General features: G+C 40.3%; 1 protein-coding gene across 1 annotated transcript; it reads left to right on the top strand.

The window, feature by feature from the left end:
• The first annotated feature begins 4,462 nt into the window (after positions 1-4,462).
• Positions 4,463-5,919, top strand: LOC127093597 (uncharacterized). The gene is made up of 2 exons (XM_051032545.1): positions 4,463-4,509; positions 4,785-5,919. Exons 1-2 carry the CDS (start codon positions 4,463-4,465, stop codon positions 5,917-5,919), a joined length of 1,182 nt encoding a protein of 393 aa, XP_050888502.1.
• The last annotated feature ends 14,088 nt before the right edge of the window (positions 5,920-20,007 follow it).

The following is a 20,007-nucleotide window of genomic DNA, read 5'->3' as shown; positions in this document are numbered from 1 at the left end:
TTTTTATTTTTATTTTTGTTTTTAAACTGCAAAAATAAATGAAAAACAGGGAACACCGCTTTTAATTAAAAAACATCCATTTATTATTGATGCAAAAATTGCAAAATGAAACATGAGGTGGCCCTTACAATGAACCATTACGTTTCGGGCAAAACGTATGGCTTTCATGCAGATAAAATTGAAAATAGAAAATATTACTCTTCAAGTAGAGTGACAGTGATGATCTTTTCGGCCTTCCAGTTCTGGACTTCCATCCCTGGTACGCACGGTTTTATCCATTGATCAATCTCACAATCACTGTCGACCTCTTCACCCACCATACAGACGTGATCTGGATCCAGCATTCCAGCACTGGTGAATGTGAATGATGGACGACGTCCTCTACCTTGTCCAGACGAGCCTCGGCCCAGCTGATAACCCACTCCGAATCGGTTTTTCTTGGCGGCGATGTCCATCATCTTCCCCCAACCTGGAGCTTCCCCACTCTTCACCACCTCAGCAGCTTGCTTATACGAAGAAATGGACGGTTTCTCCTCTTCTTTGGCAAAAAGAGCATTCTCCACCTTGACGGTTTCAAATGCTTGACTCGGTGTTTCCCATATCTCACCGTCCATTTCAACATACTTGAACGATGACAGGTGGCTGACGAAGATATCCTCCTCTCCACAGACTGTGACGACCTGCCCGTCCCAGATATACTTTAGCTTCTGGTGCAAAGTCGAAGTCACTGCTCCAGCAGCATGGATCCACGGCCTACCCAACAAACAACTGTATGCCGGCTGAATATCCATGACATAGAATACCGACTTGAACACCTCGGGCCCGATCTTCACCGGGAGCTCCACTTCCCCAAACACTGCTCTCTTTGAACCGTCGAAAGCTCTAACTATCAGGTCAGTGGGCGTCAGAATCAACCCTTCACAGTCCAGCTTCGCCAGGGCTTTCTTTGGCAACACATTTAAGGATGAGCCGGTATCAACTAACACGTGCGAGAGCACAGCCCCTTTACATTCCATAGCAATGTGCAAAGCCCTATTATGATTCCTCCCATCCACAGTTAAATCAATATTGGTGAAACCCAACCCATGACTGGCATTGACATTAGACACCACCGTCTCTAACTAATTAATCGTGATCTCCTGAGGAACATAGGCTCTCTTCAGGATTTTCAACAAAGCCTCTCTATGCCCCTCAGAGCTTAACAACAAGGACAAGATTGAGATCTTGTATGGGGTCTGCTGCAAATGGTCAACAAGTTTGTACTCTGACTTCTTGATGATTCTCAAAAATTCTTCAGCTTCATCATCAAGTTCTTTCTCCGACCCACCAGGCGCCGGTGTCACCACAGGAGTTCCTTCATTTACCACTTGTTTCCCTCTTGCCCTGGCTAAAGCCTCGGCCTTATCTTTCTTTTCTTTTTCTCCTTCCCCACTCCTCAAAGCATCTGGTGCAAACAATCTTCCACTGCAAGTGAAACCACTAGGTCCAGCATTATCCACCTTTGAAACGGTGGTTTCACCTGCAGTCTGATCCTCCAACTTCTCCCCATTACAATAGACCTCTCCACCATAATGCCACGGCACGACATCATCTTTGTCATAAGGAATCGGCCCAGGTACCGTGATAGTAACTGGAGCCGCATCTGCCAGCGTTGACAAATCGACCGGGTCGAAGTAAATGGTTATGGTGGAGACATCTTCCTTCCCCGAATCCACTTTCTCAAATCTGAGGCTTTCCTTATCGGTCTGCCTCTGGACAGCCTCCCTCAACGACACACACCCATCAGGAGTAACAGTGCACGCAGCACAACAGTTATCACAGCCCGAAAAGACCCCATTCTTCAACAACTGTCGTTTGATCTCAGCCAACGGAGTCTTTAACTGATCCACAATCATCAGCCCCACTGTTCTTCCACCCTCTAAAATTGCATTCACCCCCATTTGACCATGCGCTGGCATGGGATTAGCATTCACATTTGGAGATGGAGAAAAATTGATTGCATTAGAATCCACTAAGTCCTGGACCACATGCTTAAAAGCTTTGCAATTTTCCACATTGTATCCGGGGGCACCTGAGTGAAATTCACATTTGGCGTTCTCATCAAAACTAGGAGGCCTCTGATCGGGTCTCAAAGGAGCCAACGTTCTCAGCTGGACCAACCCCAAGTCTTTCAGCTTCTTCAACAGGAATGAGTAGGTCACAGGTGGCCTATCAAATTGACGATCGGTCATTCTCCCTCGCACCTGATACCCAGCCCTCTGCGGTCTCTGTTGAAATGGTTGTCATTGTTGTTGCGGTTGTTGCTGTTGTTGTTGTTGATTATCAGCAGGAATGGTTACCGCAGCAGTGTGCTGGTAGTAACGATCCCTACTCTGTCCTTTTTGGGTATACACAGCGCTAGTATCACCCTCCTTCTTACGTTGGCCATTCCCAAAGGGCTTCTTCGATCCAGACGACGAAGCATTACCTTGTATCTTCCCCAGCTTCAACCAACTTTCAATTCTTTCTCCAGCCACCACTATATCAGCAAAGTTTGTAACCGGGCATCCAACCATTCTTTCAGCAAAGGTCCCCTGCAGGGTACCCATAAACAGATCTGACATTTCTCGGTCTACCAACGGAGGTTGGACTCGGGCAGCCAGCTCCCTCCACCTCTGGGCATATTCTTTAAACCCTTCACTAGGCTTCTGAGACATACCCTGCAGTTGGGTACGGCTAGGAGCCATATCAGCATTAAATTGGTACTGTTTAAAGAATGCATCTCCAAGATCTTTCCAGCTTTTAATGTCAGAAGACTTCAGCTTGGTGTACCATTCCAAGGACCCTCCAGACAGACTGTCTTGGAAGAAGTACATCCACAACTTCTGATCCATTGTATAAGCAGAAATCTTACGGACGAAGGCTTGGAGATGAGTTTCCGGGCAAGAACTCCCATTGTATTTGTCAAACGCAGGCGCTTTGAACTTCTGTGGGATCACAATCCCCTCAACCAGCCCCATGTTTGACATATTGACAAACCCCGGATTAGCATGGCTTTCCAAGGCCCTTATCTTCTCCGCCGGCACCTGAATCTCTTTATTTGGCGGTTGAACACCGTATTGGCCAAATTGTTCATTCAACATGGAGAATTGATCTGCTTCTCTGTCCTCCTCTCTATCCTCCTCAGCCCCAAAGAAAGGAGGAAACAGACTGTCCTTGAAGTTATTGCCCATCGGACCTGGTCTACCACTCGTGGCAGCACCAAAACCCCCAGCATTGTTGATCACCACGCCAGCAGTTGTCTTCTTCCCGAGATCTCCTCCATCCCTGGAACCACCAAGGCCATGGTTAGAGACACCCTCCAAGTTGACACCACTGTTAGCAACTGAAGCCCGCTCGAGCTTCTCCACCTTATCAGCAAGTGCTTTTTGCCCCACGGCAAACCCTTGCATGACATTGATCAATTCGTTCATTTTCTCCTTCAACTCAAGAAAATCTGCGTTGGGTAGATCCATCAACCTTGGTGTGTTGCGTCTGGTAAAGTATCTGTGCGGACGGGTTGTGTGCAAGGGAATGACTCTACGCGCACGAGCAATGATTCCTGAAACAATCAAGCACGTTAGAAACCGACACCTGCACAAATAGAAGACAAGTTATTATGATTCATGCATGAATGCAATGTCTATCCATATGAGGAACATTCTGTCTTGCGAACCTGGCTTCATCGAGACAGATAATAATCCGGCAACAATATTTTGATATTCATCGATTGATTTTGACATACAATGTAGAGAATTATGATTTAGCAAAGATACCACCCAACCATGTGTGTGCTGTGTGAGTGAATACAGGAAAGCAAATAAAGCTTGAAGACCAATCACTGAATGAAAATAACCACTGTATACCAAAAGTGCACTACAAGTGCAAAAGTCATACATCAGGCTGATACGAATCAAATTACAATTCTCCAGAATCAGAAAGAAAATACAAACAAGTGTCATACCCCGATTTTGACCCTGAAATTTTTCCCAGTCAATCACCCGTATGGTCATAAAATTTTGCTTCATGCTCAGATGATGGCCCAAGGTTTGATTGGATTTAAGTTTTGTGTTGTCCTGTGGACGAGTTGGTATATCAGGTACCATAATGTAGTTTTGAATCAGGGGAAAGTTGATTTCAATGTAGTGTTGGATCGGAGGAAAGTTGGTTTTGGGTTGAATGCTTGGAATTTGAGCCATCATGAATATTTGTTAAGGATGAAAGACAAATAATCCCGCTAATAAATAGATAACCCTTGTTGATGTTTTGATCACTCTATTGTATTATGGATTAGAGCGTATTGAATGAATCAATGGCCGGCATTATTTATTTCCTTTAAACGGTCAAGTATGTTCTTGAGAATGGATTAGCTTTAGGGAATCTTACTCTTTGAAGGGTACATTTTGCAAGATCACAACATACTTGGAGTGTACATTTGGTAATAATGGAAGTAGCTATTTGTCCACGTGCAGCAGAAGCCAGTTTTCATGTGTCCTCTATAAGTCAACAACAAGAAATTGATGTCTAGGAAAGGGGCTCAATATTGGCGCTGAATTGTTTGGGAGGAAAGACTCATCACCTATGCCATTCAACGCAATTGTACAGTCTCATTTATGGAGACAGTAGATGGCAAGGCTGTTATATCATACACTCCAGTCTGATTTTGAACCAAATTCATCAATGATTATTAATATGATAGTTGAAGTTAAAAAAAAAGGGAACATCATAAGCACAGTATAAGCATTGTTTTGAAATTTCCAAACTAGGAACTTAAAGAAAAGTGGAAGCACTCCTTTAAAGTTTCATCGCAAGGAACGACTTCACGTAGTTTCTATAGCTGCTGGAATGGTACACAGCATGGCTCTTACAGAAGATGGTGCATTATTTTATTGGGTCTCCTCAGATCCTGATCTTAGATGCCAGCAGTTATATGCAATGTGTGGGAGAAATATGGTGAGCATATCAGCTGGAAAGTACTGGACTGCAGCAGCGACAGCTACAGGTGATGTTTACATGTGGGACGGGAAGAAAGGTAAGGATAAGCCGCTTGTTGCAACTCGGATGCCGGGTGTAAAGAAGGCTACTTCAGTTTCAGTTGGTGAAACACATTTATTAATTGTGGCTTCCCTGTATCATCCTGTCTACCCTATCGACATGATTGATGATTCTCAGAAGCTCAAGTCGAGTGACATAAATAATATGGAGGAGTTCAACGAAGACATTTTATTTGAGGATACCGATTCCCATAATACAATATATACAGTTCAAAATTATAATCTTAGACAGAGATCTACACCCAGCTTAAAAAGTCTTTGTGAAAAAGCAGCAGCAGAGTGTCTGCTGGAGCCACGGAATGCCATACAATTGCTTGAGATTGCTGATTCTCTTGGAGCAGATGATTTGAAGAAATATTGCGAGGACATTGTCATGCGCAATCTTGATTATATATTTTCAGTTTCAGCACATGCTGTAGCAAGTGCCTCACTAGATATTTTGGCGAGCCTCGAAGGGTTGTTAGACCAGAGATCGTCCGAGGCATGGAGTTACCGTCGACTCCCTACTCCAACTGCTACACTCCCCGTCATCATTGACAGTGAAGAGGATGATAATGAGATAGAGTGTCAAAAGACCTATGACAAACCCATGAAAATATCTGCACTGAAATTGGAGAAAGCTCAAAGGTCAGGTTCCTTTCTACAGCCCAAGGATGATCCTGATAGTGAAATCTCCAAAGTAGTTCGAGCTATAAGGAAGAAGTTGCAGCAGATTGAGATGCTCGAAACTAAGCAGTCTAAAGGATATATTCTCGATGACCAACAGATGGGCAAACCACAAGACAAAACCTGCAATACATCCAACATAAAAGCAACCAAGTTCAAACTCTTACAATGCAGTAGGTGACAAACCAAAATCTAAACCATGCCACATCAAACTGAATGGCTAACAAGGCTGCAAATCCAGTTGCATACCTGAGTGCAAAACATGGCCCATTTTCAAGACCACAATCTTATCCAATCCTAGCCTGGCAGGACGTTGCGACATAGCTCATGGATAAAACACCAATACACAAGCATTATCATGTAGCAGCATAATAAGTGAACAAATCGAGTTCTGCAACAGGTTCCCTGCAATGCACAAACCAATCATCATAAATCTTAGCTACCACTCTGTATTATCACCAAAAAAATAGTATATAAAATCTACAAACATGATGGTCATTCCTAACAAATCGTGCCTATCAATGTTGTATAGCAAGGTTGAAGACCTACTTCAAAACAAGAACATGAGCAAAGGTTACTGCAGCAACATTGTAGAACCAACACAAGGCCAAATGCAGCATCCACAACCTCCCTGTTACAAGAAATTCACTGCAGTAAAAAATGTACGATTAGTCCAAGCAGTAAAAATTCAAGAAATATCCCAAATTGGCGTGAAGTCAAAACAGAGCAAGAAAGTACGTAGGTTCAGATTACCATTTTCGAACCTAGCATCGAAGAGGTCAATCCAATTTCTGAACATCCAAAGTGCTTTGCAGAGATACTCTTTTGAACATCAAAGACCCCCTTCGAAACCCTAAATCAGCAGAGCATAAATAGGAAAAGGGTGAATCAGTAAAAGGGGGAAAAATTTGAAGGAGGAATTAACGACGAGAAAAACTTGGAGGTGGAAAATCTCAAACAAAACCCTAAAATCCCAAAATCGATTACCTGGATTGGGAGGCCAGCTTCTTCACGCCTTTCACCACCGCCGTGACACTTTGTAAGAACTTATCTTTCTTCCTTTTATCCTTTTCATATGCTTGTTGATGGAGATATCGTGAGAGTTGAGAGAGAGAGATTCGTTGAGTTTGATAGAGAATGATTGATTGAGTTTGAGAGCGTGAGAGGGTTCGTTGATGAGCGATTTTGAGGTAGAAAGACTTCGAGAGAGAGGCTTGAGAGATGATTGCGAGCGATTTCGTAAGAGGGACGAGAGAAGCGAGTTCGTACGAGGATTTCGTTGGGTGGAAAGAGCGAGTTTGTGAGATTGGGGAGAGAGTGAGGGAGAGAACGAGTCTGCTACTATTCCAATTTTTCTTTTTTTTATTTCATTTTAAATAGGATAGGTTTTTGAAAATATTAAGGATTTTGTTTAAAATTCCTAAGATATCAGTTAATAATTGTTTTTATGTTTTCAACTTATACCCCATTGTAAACCCAACAGCCAGGCGGCTGGGTTTAACTACTGGTAGTCCAACAGACTTTCTTTTATTTTAGTTTTTATTCTAATGTTTAATCTATTTTGGTTTATATATTTAAAGTAGCATCAAAATAATAAATAACCATGAGTGGTCTGGTGGAGAAGGGTAGTATCATAGTCTTGAGTGGGGTGGGTTCAATACTCATGTGTGGCATTTTTTTAGTATTTTATTTTTCTTTTAGCATTTTATTTTCTTTTAGTATTTTATTTCTTTTAACATTTTTTTGTTATGTTTATGCTTTATTATTTTCATAGTTTCATTATCATAACATAGATTTGTTGTCTTTTAATTTCATCATTCATTCAAAACCATTTTTAAACTATAAAAATCATATTTTTCTCGATTTAATATCGAGCCCATTTTTCCACACCCTTGTAAGTCGATTGCTTTTTAAGCATCGCCATCAACCTCACATAGCTTACTCTTGGGCTTTCTTACAATGAGCCGGTTCTCTTGCACTTACACTCATATTTCGAGTCATTTTGTTGTTTGGGCCCGATTTAATTATTTCATGATTTTTGACAACCCCCATTCATAACAAATGTATCCCTCTCCCATGAAATGTATAATACTTATTCTTTCATTCTTTATTCATCTGTTAATACAAGAATTAAAATGAACATTCGATAACCATTTCAAAGCAAGATCAAAACCTCGATCCAACGTCGAGTAATCATTTTTCAAAAACCTAACAGAACCAGCACGTATTCATCCACCCTTTTGTAAGTCGATTGCTTTATGCATCGCTATCAACCTTGTAAGTCGATTGCTTCATGCATCGCCATCTACCCTTATCCCTAACACTTCTCCTTGCTCCACTCGTCAATTCTTGTTCCGATTAGGTAGCACCCATTAGATAGAACCCTTTTGTATGATAACATAGGTAGGATTCCCATATCCTTTTGTATGATAACATAGGTATGTAAGAACAAAAATTGTTCTACAACAGATTCCATGATTTTGATGATAACAAAGGATGAAACCAAAAATGGCACCCTAACGAAAAGTTTCTAAGTGTGCAGGGTTCTAAAGAAAGAAGAAACAAATCTGATGATGTCATCAGATGCAAAGCAAGATCAGATGCAAAATCTCAAGTATCAGAAGCATCTAAAGAGGAATCTCATTCAAGAAGCTCTGACTCTGGACAAAACTACAAAGTATCAGAAGCATCTGAACATGAAGTAAAGTCTAGAAGCTCTGACTCTGAACAAATGCCTTCTGTAGATTCTGAAGTTATCAGCGCCATCTGAACTTTCAAGAGATAACATCAGAAGCCAGATTTCTCCATATACACAAAGACTCTAATCAGAATTGTTAATCATGATGAAGTAACGTTTAAGCCAAGTTAAAGTTCTGCAAATGGATTTCCTCAATTAGAAAGAGACGTTAATCTCCACTTTCAAGAGAAAAGATACTACTTGTGGTAAGTAGTCACTTCTAAGAGAAAAAGTCTACTGCAGAAGCTATTAATGGAATGGCGTAACTACATCTCAATATCCAACAGATTCAACGCTACTTCAACTCTATTTCAACTCCTATAAATAAGAGAAGAAATCAACATTCAGTAAGCAAGAAATCACTAGCCAAAACTATACTGAAATTATATCACGCTCAAGAAAAACATCTTTGTTCTTCAAAGAATTTCACTAAGCTTTTGCTTATCAAGTGAAAAATTGTTCTTAAGTTTGTAATACTTGCTTTCTTAGAAGCACTCTAGATTACACATCTTGTATCTAATTTTTATTTGATTTCCTCAAGTGACTCTTTGTAGTCTGTAGACTTGAGAGGACTAAGAGATTTTCTTCTCTCTTAGGGATTGTTTGTAATCTTTCAAGATTAGTGGATTAAGTCCTTGTTGAAGGCAAAATCACCTTGGCCGGGTGGACTGGAGTAGCTTTGTGTTATAAGCGAACCAGTATAAAATCATTGTGTGATTTCATTTTGCAAAAGCGCTTATTTTTCAAACAATTCAAACCCCCCCCCCCCCCTTTCTTGTTTTTCTCACCTTCAATTGGTATCAGAGCTCCGGCTCTGTTATTGATTTTCAAATCAAACACTTAACCGTGTAGAGAGATCCAGTGCGAGAAAAAAAAAACAAATGGCCCACTCAAATGAGAAAGATTCTTACAATGCCAAGCCTCCTGTTTTTGATGGAGAAAAGTTTGATTACTGGAAAGACAGAATCGAAAGTTTCTTTCTGGGTTATGATGCTGACCTCTGGGACATTGTCACAGATGGATACAAACCTCCAACCTTAAATGGAGCTGAAGTTCCCAGAAGCAAAATGTCAGAAGATCAGAAACGTGAGTTCAAAAATCATCACAAGGCCAGAACAATACTTCTAAATGCTATATCATACAACGAATACGAAAAGATCACCAACAGAGAGACGGCTAAAGATATACTTGACTCTCTGAAGATGACTCATGAAGGAAACTCCCAAGTCAAGGAGACGAAGGCTCTGGCGTTGATCCAGAAATATGAAGCCTTCAAGATGGAAGATGACGAAGCTATAGAAGCTATGTTTTCCAGATTCCAAACTCTTATTGCAGGTCTTAAAGTGCTAGACAAAGGATACACGACCGCAGATCATGTTAAGAAGATAGTCAGAAGTCTGCCAAAGAAATGGAGACCAATGGTTACTGCTCTGAAGTTATCAAAGGATCTGAACAGTATCAGCCTTGAAGAACTTGTTAGTTCTCTCAGAAGCCATGAGATAGAACTAGAGGAGGATGAGCCTCAGAAAAGGAACAAGTCAGTGGCGCTGAAGTCCAGACCTGAAAGACGGAAGTCAGACAGAACCAAAGCTCTCCAGGCAGAAACTGCAGATACTGACGATTCTGAACCTGAAGACTCTGATGATGAAGAAGAACTGTCCTTACTAACCAGAAGAGTTAAGCAACTCTGGAAAAGAAGGAACAACAACAACTTCAGAAGATCAAGACCCAGAGGGGATCGATCAGAGTCAACTTCAAAAGGTAAACCTAACAAAGATATTACCTGTTTTGAATGTAAAGAAACAGGTCATTATAGAAATGAATGCCCCAAGCTGAAGAAAGATAACTCTAAGAAAGAAAGCTTCAAGAAAAATGCCTTCAGAACAAAGAAGGGATTAATGGCCACCTGGGACGATAGTGAATCCGAATCATCAGAATCTGACTCTGATGAACAGGCCAACGTAGCTCTTATGGCTATCACATCTAGCAGCTCAGATGAAGAATCTGAAGAGGTATTTTCTGAACTTTCTAGATCTGACTTAGAATCATGTTTATCAGAAACTCTTACCTCTCTTCAGAAATTAAAACAAAAAGTTAAAAACATTAAAGGCCTTCTTAAAGCAAAATCTGAAGAGTGTAGTAAACTTGAGACAACAATTCTAGCACATGAAGATACAATCAAATCTTTAACGTTAGAAAGAGATGGAGCTAAAACAAAAAGCTTAAAATTAGAAGAAGCGTTGTCTCAAGCACCACAAACTTCAAATGAAATTATTTATAAATATGAAGAAGCCTTTCAGAAGTTTCTGAAGAGTGGAATAGATAGGAGTATTATGGCATCCATGATTTATGGAGTAAGTCAGAATAATAAAAGGGGAATTGGGTATGATTCTGATTCTGATAAAACTTCTACCAGTAACCAAATTAAATCACCTTTTTCATACCACTATACACACACACAAGAACACAAATTTAAAAATGCTAGAAGACCCAAAGTTGTAAGAAACTCTGGGAAAACTAATCTGAAAGGACCCAAGAGATTCTGGGTACCGAAAGATAAGATTATCTATGTTGCAGATATCCTATGCAGCAAAGTTCAGACACCAGTCATGGTACCTGGACTCTGGATGCTCGCGACATATGACGGGAAGAAAGTCTATGTTCCAAAGCCTGGAACTTAAAGACGCTGGCTTTGTAGGCTTCGGAGGAGATCAGAAAGGAAGGATCAGAGGCTCCGGAACTATTGGTAATGGTACTCTTCCCTCCATATCTGATGTTCTTTATGTAGAAGGATTAATGCATAACTTGTTATCCATAAGTCAATTAAGTGATAACGGTTATGATGTAATCTTTAATCAAAAAACGTGTAAAGCCATTAGTCAGAACGATGGCTCTGTCCTTTTCACAGGCAAGAGGAAAAACAACATTTATAAAATAAATCTTTCTGATTTAAAAGATCAAAATGTTAAATGTTTAATGTCAGTTCACGAAGAGCAATGGGTATGGCATAGACGCTTAGGCCACATTAGCATGAGGAAACTTTCTCAGCTAACTAAACTTGAGTTAGTCAGAGGCCTACCTAAACTGAAGTTTTCTTCAGATGCTCTGTGTGAAGCTTGTCAGAAAGGAAAGTTTTCAAAAACATCTTTTAAAAAGAAAAATGTTGTTTCTACCTCCAAGCCTCTGGAGCTTCTTCACATTGACTTATTTGGTCCTGTGAAAACAGCATCAGTCAATGGAAAGAAGTATGGACTAGTAATCGTTGATGATTACAGCCGCTGGACATGGGTAAAATTCCTAAAGCACAAGAGTGAGTCTCACTCTGTATTCACCAGTTTCTGTTCTAAAGTGCAAAAAGAATTTGACTCTAAAATTGTTAGAGTCAGAAGTGATCATGGTGGAGAATTTGAAAATAAAGATTTTGAAGAACTATTTGATTCTAATGGAATATCCCATGATTTCTCCTGCCCTAGAACTCCACAACAAAATGGAGTTGTAGAGAGGAAGAATAGGACACTCCAAGAAATGGCCAGAACCATGATCAATGAAACAAATGTAGCAAAGCACTTTTGGGCAGAAGCTGTAAATACAGCGTGTTACATTCAGAATAGAATCTCTATTAGACCTATTCTGGATAAGACTCCCTATGAACTGTGTAAGGGAAGAAAACCCAACATTTCATATTTTCATCCTTTTGGATGCATTTGTTTTATATTAAATACTAAAGAGCATCTAAACAAGTTTGATTCCAAAGCACAGAAAGGTATTATGTTAGGATACTCAGAACGCTCTAAAGGCTATAGAGTATACAACAAAGAAACCAAAATTGTGGAGGAATCAATTCATGTTAGATTTGATGATAAGCTTGACCCTGAAAAGTCAAAGCTAGTTGAAAAGTTTGCAGATTTAGAGATCACTCTGGTAGAATCTGAGAAAACTCCAGAAGCAACTGTCACTCCAGACTCTGAAGAAATTAAATCTCCAGAAATTCCAAGGAAAGTCAAGAGTCGTAGCAACGTATCTGAAGATTTGATTTTGGGAAACAAAGATGAACCTGTTAGAACCAGATCTACCTTCAGAACTTCTGAAGATATTCCTCTGGGACTAGTGTCTCTGATTGAGCCTACGTCCTGTGATGAAGCTCTTCAAGATAACGATTGGGTGGCAGCTATGCAAGAAGAGTTAGATCAATTCTCCAAGAATGATGTCTGGGATCTCGTTCCAAAACCCAGAGGCACTCATGTCATTGGAACCAGATGGGTTTTCAGAAACAAACTGAACGAGAAAGGAGAAGTTGTCAGAAACAAAGCACGACTGGTAGCTCAAGGTTATAGTCAACAAGAAGGTATTGATTATAATGAAACTTTTGCTCCAGTCGCGAGGTTAGAATCTATTCGTCTCCTTGTATCTTTTGCTATTAATCATTCTATCAAATTATACCAAATGGATGTCAAGAGTGCATTTCTTAATGGTTATATTTCAGAAGAAGTGTATGTTAATCAACCTCCAGGCTTTGAAAATTCAAACTTTCCAGAACATGTTTTCAAACTTAAGAAATCTTTATATGGACTTAAACAAGCTCCCAGAGCTTGGTATGAACGTCTGAGCAATTTTCTTCTGGAACAAAATTTTATCAGAGGGAAAGTTGATTCTACACTCTTCTGTAAAAATCATGAAAATGATCTCATGATATGCCAAATTTATGTTGATGACATTATTTTTGGTTCTGCTAATATCTCTGTTTGCCAAGAATTTTCCAAGTTAATGCAGGCAGAATTTGAAATGAGTCTAATGCAAGAACTAAAGTTCTTTCTGGGAATTCAAATCAATCAAACTCCAGAAGTCACGTACATTCATCAAAGCAAGTACATTAAAGATGTTCTGAAGAAGTTTGATATGTCTGAATGCAACTCTGCAAAGACTCCTATGCACCCAACTTGCATTCTGGAAAAGGAAGAGGTAAGCAACAAGGTTTGTCAGAAGCTCTATCGAGGTATGATAGGCTCTCTTCTCTATCTGACTGCTACTCGTCCTGATATTCTCTTTAGCGTTTGTCTTTGTGCCAGATTCCAATCAGATCCTAGAGAATCTCATTTAACAGCTGTTAAGAGAATTCTTAAGTATCTGAAAGGAACTCCTAACCTGGGCCTGATGTATGAGAAAACATCAGAGTATAGGCTTTCTGGTTATTGTGATGCAGATTATGCAGGAGATAGAATAGAACGAAAAAGTACTTCTGGAAATTGCCAGCTTCTGGGAAACAACTTAATCTCCTGGGCTAGCAAAAGACAGTCAACAATTGCTCTATCAACTGCAGAAGCAGAATACATCTCAGCATCACTGTGCACAACTCAGATGCTCTGGATGAAGCATCAGCTAGAAGATCTTCAGATATTTGAGAGTAACATTCCTATCTTTTGTGATAATACTGCTGCTATTTGTTTAAGTAAGAATCCCATTCTACATTCCAGAGCCAAACACATAGAAATAAAACATCATTTTATTAGAGACTATGTTCAGAAAGGGATAGTAACGCTGAAGTTCATTGATACAGAACATCAATGGGCAGATATCTTTACTAAGCCTCTAGCTGAAGATAGATTTCTTTTTATCTTAGAAAATCTGAACATTAAAAATTGTCCTGAGTAAAATTTGGCTCTGAACATGTAAAATGAGACTCTGATAAAAACAAATACACTTCTGCCTCTGACTCTGATACTTCTACCAAGTTAAGAAGATATCTGAGTTAGAAATCTTCAGAAATCCTTTGGTATTCCTGAAGATCAGATACATCAACACGTGGGGAACATGCGTCTAACCCTAGAACTTCTAGACAGCTGTCAAAAGAAATCAAAGGTCAGAACGCTTGAAATCTCCTCGAGCAGTGTGCTTACTGTTGGGATTAGACATTCATTTATTAGCTATAATCATTTTTCCCCCCTAGCGTGCAAATCTTGTGTTCTGTTCCAACGCAATTAAGTGTGTCGTTTTGCATGTATTTTTACCCTTAGGTATATAAACACTTTTCTCACATTTCACACACTTATCACTCTCACTCACTCTTAAACCCTAAACCCTCTCTCGAAGTTTTCTCTGCAACTTTCTCAGTTCTTCATCTTCTTCATCAATCTTAGTCATGAATCCTCAAGAGCAAGAAGTTTTTAACTTCTCCCAACAAATGGAAGCCGCTTCTAATCCCCAAACCTCAAACACTCAAACACCCATGGTTGTAGACGTTACCACAACCCCAGTCTACAAAGAACCTCACATTCTTGAACGTGAACAACACATAAACCTTTCAACTCCCTTTGAAGGTTTGGATGTACTGTGTGAATCACTGGTGGATTTTGAGAATTTAAGAAGAAATGGTGTTGATCTTACTGAAGATCTTCACAAGCAAGGTTGGGAAACCTACTTCAACAGATTGTATGGTCCAATCTATCCTCTTCTGGTGAAAGAGTTCTGGAGATGTGCAGATGCTGATGACCAGTTCATTGTCTCGTTTGTTCTGGGTGTGAAGATTGTCATCACTGAAGCATCAATTGCTTCCCTGCTAAACATGGAGAAAGCTGGAGGTAAAAGGATTTACAATATTCCTCCAAGGTCCAAACGCATCACAGAAGTCATTAACCCTACAATCTTCAAAGCAAACGCTGAGGGAAATCCCTCTAAGAACAAGGAGCTTCATCAGAACCTCCGAGTTTGGCTGAAGATTATTCTGGGAACAATCCATCATCGTCCAGCCTCCAACTCTTCAGATTACATAAATGCTGATCAGAAATGCATCCTCTACTGTATTCAGAAGGGTATCCCGATCAACCTCCCTGTTCTTCTCTTCAGATATCTGAGGGATTCAGTCAGAGAAACCAGGAATAACATGAAGCCCAGATCCTACATTCCTCTGGGTAGATTGCTCTCTGACATCTTCATTGAGCATGGGCTGGTAGATGCTCTGGAGAAGACCAGATGTATGGATGATCTGGCAATTGACGTTGGAAAGCCTCTGAATGCCAAAAATCTGAGGAGTATGGGAATCATCAAAGACATCAGAGTCAAGCCCACTATGGAAGTGACCTGGGAAGCTCTGAAGGATCAGAGGAAGATGCCTCATGGCCTTGAAAGGTTCTTCAAGAATGAACCCAGAGATGCCATTGCTATCTACCTTCAGGATCGTCTGGATGAAGGCATTGATATCTCTGATTTCCGCCTTGAAGACTGTCTGGACTCTGTAGAAGATTTGGTCAGATACAAAAGAGGTCTTTCTGAGAAGAAGATAGCTGAGGAAGCAAGGAAGGCAAAGAAAGCCAGACTTGGAGAAACCTCTGGCACCAAAGCTTCAGCACCTCTGAATGTCTCTTCTGGTAAGTCTATTCCTCCTGTCTCTTCTGAATCTATAATGGCTTCCTCTAACCCTCTCTCCTCTCAACCAATATATACCACCGCTGAAATACCACCCTCAATCACCAGAACCTCTCAACCTCCACCTGTTCTAAAAATTGCTCGTAATTTCACAACAACCTCTGACCCTAATCAACTATATCACCACAGCTCTTCCTCATCCTCTGAATATGAATCACCCCCTTACCTTTCCCCTTCTTCTGACCAAGAGTTCTCTGAACAAGAGTCCTCTGACCAAGAACACTCTGACCCAAACTCCCCAACAATAGCTGAAATCTATGCTAAAAATTTCGCCCCACAAACTCAAACACAAACTGAAGTAACCTCAACCCTCCGAACTTCTATTCCACAACAAACAACAACCATCTCCTCTGAAAATCAAACTTCCCTTCCACAACAAACAACAACCTTACCCTCTGAAACTCAACCATCTGATCCCTTCACCTCTAATATCACTCCACCATTTATTCCCGCTGTACCTGGACCAGACTCTGACCCTTTAGACCTAAATCCATTATATGCTTCATCTCCCAGTCTTCAACCAGACGCAGATTCTGAACTTCAAGCAGAATCTGAACCTCAACAAACTGAACCTCAACCTCTAAATCTCAGCCCTCAAAACTCTCCACCTCATTCACCTGAACCTGAACCTGAACTTACCATACCTACCCTTGAGGAGGCCATTATACAGGTTGCAGAAGCCTCAGTCCAGAAGATCAAGTCTCTGGCTAAAAACTCTGAAGTTAGTGATGATCCTAAATCTGTTAGGACACACTGGAACAGAGTCATTAGTTGGATGACCTCTGAGTCTTATAGGCTGAAGAGTATCTCTGAACAAGTCAGAAATGGCTACATCAGAGACTCTGAGGAAAGACTCCAAGAGAGACTGGCTAGAGAAGCTGAGGCCAGAAGGTTAGAGGAAGAAAGATTGGCTAGGGAAGCTGAAGAAGAAGCTAAGAGGTTGGAAGAAGAACGCCTGGCAAAGGAAGCAGAACTTCTAAGGATTCAGGAAGCTGAAGCCAAGGCTCAGGCAGATGCAGAAGCCCAAGCTGCTGCTGAAGCTGAAGCTCAGCAGGCTCTGATTCAGGGGGAGTCTTCCTCTGCGATCCCTCTGATTCTTAACACTCTGAAGGAGATCAAGCAAGATCAGCAAGAGATCAAGAAAGATCAGAATGAGCTTCGTGCCAGGATGGACAAGCAAGATGCTCTGAACGAAAACATCCAGAACATGTTTGCCATGTTGCTTCAGAGACTTCCTCAACCTCCAAACCCTTAGGCACTTAGGATTTTTTTTTTTTTGTTTGTTTGCCTAAGTGTTTTTGCTTCTGTCTTTCTTTTTAGCTCTGATATTCTGTTGAATCTAATGTTTTGACTGCTGTTTGCCTTTGTGCTTTTTAATGAAGTGTTTTTCTCTTTATTATTCTTTTTATTTTTTTTATTTTTTATGCCTTTTTGATTATGCCAAAAAGGGGGAGAAATTATTAAATAGCTCTGATGAAAATTATGTCTAAAACCTTAAGCATTCTGCAACAATTATAGAAATAGTTCTGATATAAATAGCTCTGATTAAATAATAGCTCTGATTAAATAACTCTAACTTTAAAGTTAAGCATTTGCAGAAAGTTTTCAGAAACCAAATTACTTGGAAAGCTCTGGTAAGAACTTCTGAACTCCCTAGCGCTATCTCAGGGGGAGCTTTTGTCTATCTGATCTAATATTTTTCATGTTTCATCTGATAATTTTATTTGTTTTGTCATCATCAAAAAGGGGGAGATTGTAAGAACAAAAATTGTTCTACAACAGATTCCATGATTTTGATGATAACAAAGGATGAAACCAAAAATGGCACCCTAACGAAAAGTTTCTAAGTGTGCAGGGTTCTAAAGAAAGAAGAAACAAATCTGATGATGTCATCAGATGCAAAGCAAGATCAGATGCAAAATCTCAAGTATCAGAAGCATCTAAAGAGGAATCTCATTCAAGAAGCTCTGACTCTGGACAAAACTACAAAGTATCAGAAGCATCTGAACATGAAGTAAAGTCTAGAAGCTCTGACTCTGAACAAATGCCTTCTGTAGATTCTGAAGTTATCAGCGCCATCTGAACTTTCAAGAGATAACATCAGAAGCCAGATTTCTCCATATACACAAAGACTCTAATCAGAATTGTTAATCATGATGAAGTAACGTTTAAGCCAAGTTAAAGTTCTGCAAATGGATTTCCTCAATTAGAAAGAGACGTTAATCTCCACTTTCAAGAGAAAAGATACTACTTGTGGTAAGTAGTCACTTCTAAGAGAAAAAGTCTACTGCAGAAGCTATTAATGGAATGGCGTAACTACATCTCAATATCCAACAGATTCAACGCTACTTCAACTCTATTTCAACTCCTATAAATAAGAGAAGAAATCAACATTCAGTAAGCAAGAAATCACTAGCCAAAACTATACTGAAATTATATCACGCTCAAGAAAAACATCTTTGTTCTTCAAAGAATTTCACTAAGCTTTTGCTTATCAAGTGAAAAATTGTTCTTAAGTTTGTAATACTTGCTTTCTTAGAAGCACTCTAGATTACACATCTTGTATCTAATTTTTATTTGATTTCCTCAAGTGACTCTTTGTAGTCTGTAGACTTGAGAGGACTAAGAGATTTTCTTCTCTCTTAGGGATTGTTTGTAATCTTTCAAGATTAGTGGATTAAGTCCTTGTTGAAGGCAAAATCACCTTGGCCGGGTGGACTGGAGTAGCTTTGTGTTATAAGCGAACCAGTATAAAATCATTGTGTGATTTCATTTTGCAAAAGCGCTTATTTTTCAAACAATTCAAACCCCCCCCCCCCCCCCTTTCTTGTTTTTCTCACCTTCAAGGTAGGATTCCCTTATTCTTTTGTATGATAACATAGGTAGAATTCCCATATTCTTTGCATGCTAACATTAGGTAGATATTCCCATTTGTAAATCCTAAACACTTAAATACATATTGCATGACAACTCTAGGGCAGAGCTTTCCCCACTTCTAGACCTTTCCGAGCGTCTCCGATCTTGTGGCATGTAGTCCGTTCTATTGCAAAGAGGTAACTGCCTAAGACTCGATTCAGCGAGCTGCGACACCTACTGCTAGGACGTGAACACATCGCCCACTCTCCTTTGACACAACTGGTGTCCTCCTTTTGTAAGTCCATATTCAGATGGCAATCCCTATGTAGCCGAACTACGGCAACTCTGATTCTCATGTTCAGATGAGATACGTAGGCACAAGATGCGATGTCTTGTCGAGTTTGATTGACAACTAACAACTAATCCTTGTTTGCGTTCGCCCTTATTGCGATTCCTTCCTCTCGCCCTCGTTGCGATCGAGACCTTCCCTTTCTCTTGCCCTAGTTGCAATTGAGACTTTTGTTCCTGTTAGTTAGCCGAACTACATTATGCTCTGATTCTCATTCCAGATGAGATATGTAGGCATAAGACGCGATGTCTTGGCGAGCACACATCTCTTTCACCCATAGGTAGCCGAGCTACGAAGACTCTGATTCTCATATTCAGATGAGATACGTATGCAATGGATGCGATATCTGTGCGAGTCATTTTCTTTTGACCCTTTTAGTAAATAGTACATTAGATAAACACACACCCTTTAGACAAGAACAACAAGAGTGGATCCCGTAGAGTACTACGGATGCGTAGGGGTGCTAATACCTTCCCTTCGCATAATCGACTCCCGAACCCAAGATTTGGTTGCGAGACCTTGTCTTTTCCTTTCCTCTCTTCAGGTTTACTTCGAGCGTTTCCTTTCCCTCCTTTTGGATAAATAACGCATGGTGGCGACTCTTCTGTCACTTCTTTCTCGCCGGTTGTTTTTTCGCACCTTTGTATTTTTCAGGTTGCGACAACAAGTGAATTCCGTCAACAGGCCTGACGGTAATCCAACACGAATAAGAAAGGTCTAGACTGACGAAGGTCCCACAGAAGGCCCTACATCATCAACCATCCTGGTAAACTTCGCGGCGAACCTGAGCTCGGTATTCTCCTGCTGCAATCTCCCTATCTCCTTCTGGTGAATCTTCATCTGTCGGAAGTAATGATCTCTCTCAGCAATGTAGTGATCTCTCTCGGTAATATAATGATCTCTCTCAG

Source organism: Lathyrus oleraceus, chromosome 1, assembly GCF_024323335.1.
Source record: "Lathyrus oleraceus cultivar Zhongwan6 chromosome 1, CAAS_Psat_ZW6_1.0, whole genome shotgun sequence".
Taxonomy (NCBI): Eukaryota; Viridiplantae; Streptophyta; class Magnoliopsida; order Fabales; family Fabaceae; genus Lathyrus; species Lathyrus oleraceus.
The sequence above is the reverse complement of the archived record's forward strand: the minus strand, read 5'-3'. Positions and strand labels throughout refer to the sequence as shown.